At 44.0% G+C, this 3303-nt stretch overlaps 1 protein-coding gene across 1 annotated transcript; it reads left to right on the top strand.

Moving 5' to 3' along the window:
- Positions 1–608: 608 nt before the first annotated feature.
- slc32a1 (solute carrier family 32 member 1) lies at positions 609–2624 on the top strand. Its single transcript, XM_059978774.1, has 2 exons — positions 609–983; positions 1437–2624. Exons 1-2 carry the CDS (start codon positions 609–611, stop codon positions 2622–2624), a joined length of 1563 nt encoding a protein of 520 aa, XP_059834757.1.
- Positions 2625–3303: the final 679 nt, after the last annotated feature.

Genomic DNA, 3303 nt, shown 5'->3' with positions numbered 1-3303 from the left:
TGTCGAGGTAATGCAGTGCAGGTTTCAGAAAATGCCTAATGTGATATGCCCGTGATTTATAACTGTATTAACTCCGGGTGCGAGCAGAGCTCGAGTTTTCTCTCGATGTATCGGATGCGAACCGAGCGCCCCTCCCACGTGAATGAACATAACCTTCTGGTGGATGGGTGAACGTGCTGGATTTGGAGACGTGCCCAGCAATGCGATGGCTGCGTTGTCAGTTGTACGACACGTCGCCTTTCATTCGTCCCCTTAGGCTCACCACGGCAGCACGGGCATCATTCCGCTGAAGAGAACCAACAGGACCTTAGCGGCACAGTCTGGGCTAAAAATCGACGCAGAGACAAGAGGGGGAGAGAGAAATAACGCTTCTGCCCTGGATTTGCGTGCTTTTCGTCGTTTACCGGTTTCATTAACTGTGAGTTAGAATGCGGGACTCCAACTTTCAGAGCTGTCATGATCCACGTTAAAGACCGGAGCGAAAGCTACACTTACAGAAGAAATTGGAGATAGCAGTTTGGGATCCATTCCTTCTCCACCAATCTTTGGTGCACTGATTAAAAGTACCATCGTCTTTGCATAAACACTCTCCCAATAGCCGAGTAGCCATGGCGACGCTTATAAAAAGTAAGCTTTCAAACGTTGCGACTTCTGTTTCTAACAAATCTCAGGCTAAAGTTAGCGGGGTTTTCGCGCGGATGGGGTTTCAGGCGGCTACAGATGAAGAAGCGGTTGGGTTTGCACAATGTGATGACCTGGACTATGAGCACCGCCAGGGTTTGCAGATGGACATTTTGAAAACCGAAGAGGTGCCGGGAGAAACCGAAGCAGTGGATGAGGGTGACAGTCACTATCAGAGAGACGGAGCTGGTCTGCCTCCTTCCACCTCGAAAGACGGGGAGCCGTGCACGGAATTAGCAGCTCAGGGAAAGCCCAAAATCACTGCCTGGGAAGCAGGCTGGAATGTGACCAACGCAATCCAGGTAACTTCTCCATTCACTCATTCATTACTCTCAGTTGTTCGCCCTGGCGACGAACTGCAGATTTTGTTCTTAACTCATCGCGGAATAAAGTCGTTGCCCGGGTATAGATTACATCTGATCTATATGACATTCCCTGGTCGAACATGATTGTGTAATGAAATACGTCTCGAGCAGGGTAATAGAAACCCAAGGGTCAATATACCATTAAATAGTCATGGAAGTAAATAACCTACATACCAAACAGTAAAATATGATGTACTTTGGTTGGAATTGTAACCATTTTAGTCAACATACATTGTATATAAACATTTGTCAATTTGTTTATAATTAAGCTGCAATATTCAGTCTTCTAAATGCTATGTTATTACAACAATGAGCTTGCCATTTAGTCTGAGTAAATGCGTTACATTGATGAGAAAAAAACATTTGCCCACTTTACGTCGTGTCTTGCAGGGTATGTTCGTCCTGGGCTTGCCCTATGCTATTCTGCATGGAGGATATCTAGGATTATTTTTAATCATTTTCGCTGCTGTTGTGTGTTGCTACACGGGGAAGATCCTGATCGCCTGTCTGTACGAAGAAAACGAAGACGGGGAGCTGGTGAGAGTAAGGGACTCCTATGTAGACATTGCAAACGCCTGCTGCACCCCTCGCTTTCCAAAGCTGGGTGGTAGAGTCGTGAATGTAGCCCAGATCATTGAGTTGATAATGACTTGCGTGTTGTACGTTGTTGTAAGTGGAAACCTTATGTATAACAGTTTCCCAAATCTGCCCATCTCTCAGAAATCGTGGTCTATTCTGGCCACTGCAGTGCTGTTACCTTGCGCGTTCCTTAAAAATCTGAAAGCGGTCTCCAAGTTCAGCTTGCTCTGCACTCTGGCACATTTTGTCATTAACATCTTAGTGATCGCCTACTGTTTGTCTAGAGCCCGGGACTGGGCCTGGGATAAAGTCAAATTTTACATTGATGTAAAAAAATTCCCAATTTCCATAGGCATTATCGTTTTTAGCTACACTTCACAAATCTTCCTGCCATCGCTGGAGGGCAACATGAAGAGCCCCAAAGAGTTTCACAGTATGATGAACTGGACGCATATTGCAGCGTGTATACTCAAAGGACTGTTTGCTCTGGTAGCTTTCCTGACCTGGGCAGATGCAACAAAAGAGGTCATCACAGACAATCTCCCGTCTACTATCCGAGCAGTGGTTAACATTTTCCTAGTGGCCAAAGCTTTGCTCTCCTATCCGTTGCCATTTTTCGCAGCTGTAGAAGTCTTAGAGAAGTCCTTTTTCCAAGAGGGCAGGATTGCAATGTTTACTAATTGTTATGGGGCCGATGGTAAAATCAAATCCTGGGGGTTAGCTTTAAGATGCATCCTCGTGGTCTTGACCTTGCTGATGGCTATGTATATTCCCCATTTCGCTCTGCTAATGGGCCTGACAGGCAGCCTCACGGGCGCTGGCCTCTGTTTTCTGCTCCCCAGTCTCTTCCACCTCAAACTTCTGTGGAGGCAGTTGCAGTGGCATCATGTATTTTTCGATGTCTCCATATTTGTTATAGGTTCTATATGCAGCGTGTCTGGGTTTATCCACTCGTTAGAGGGCCTGATCGAAGTGTTCAATTCGAATGTAAGTGATTGAGGGTGTATTTGGGCATGTGTTACGTTTCTTGTAGATCTACAAAACATCTCAGATAGTCGCCAATTTTAATTTTGTGCAAAATCCAAAAAAGTTACCTAAAATGGTCCAATATCTGCATTATTGTGTGAAAAAACTACAATTAAATTATCACCGCATTGCGGCAACCGACGCTACTACAAATCAACGTGATATAATTGAAGATGGCAGGCCAGCCTTCAGAAATACCTTGAGGTACTTCCAGAGTATTCCCAACATGCAGTGGTGCAGGGGTCTGCTAGAATCAACACGCTTCCTGACATTATAGGATTTCAACAGTCTTTAGGAAAGAAATGGAAGCGTCTTAAAATCCATGTTTAATATATGGAAGAGAGTATATGTGCTAACTAAGCGATTGTCTTATGAATTTGTGGAACTGTTTTAAAACGTATGTGTGGTGTGGTTATACATGGCGGAATGTAAAAAAAAAGTTTATCTCGAAGCATACATTGTGTAATATATATATATTTAAAATATATATGGTCTAATAAATGAGAGTATCTAATTCATTTTTGCTAGTATTATTTAAAATGTCGAAATCGGCGCAATAACTTGCATTTCAACAGGATTGGCCGATCGTTGTGCAAAACCACATCGGTTTTTAATTCAATTCGGCATGTTCAAACAACAATGACGCCTGAGC

This window comes from Hypanus sabinus, chromosome 9, assembly GCF_030144855.1.
Source record: "Hypanus sabinus isolate sHypSab1 chromosome 9, sHypSab1.hap1, whole genome shotgun sequence".
In the NCBI taxonomy this organism is placed as follows: domain Eukaryota; kingdom Metazoa; phylum Chordata; class Chondrichthyes; order Myliobatiformes; family Dasyatidae; genus Hypanus; species Hypanus sabinus.
Note: the sequence above shows the minus strand (reverse complement) of the source record. Positions and strands in the feature narration are given on the sequence as shown.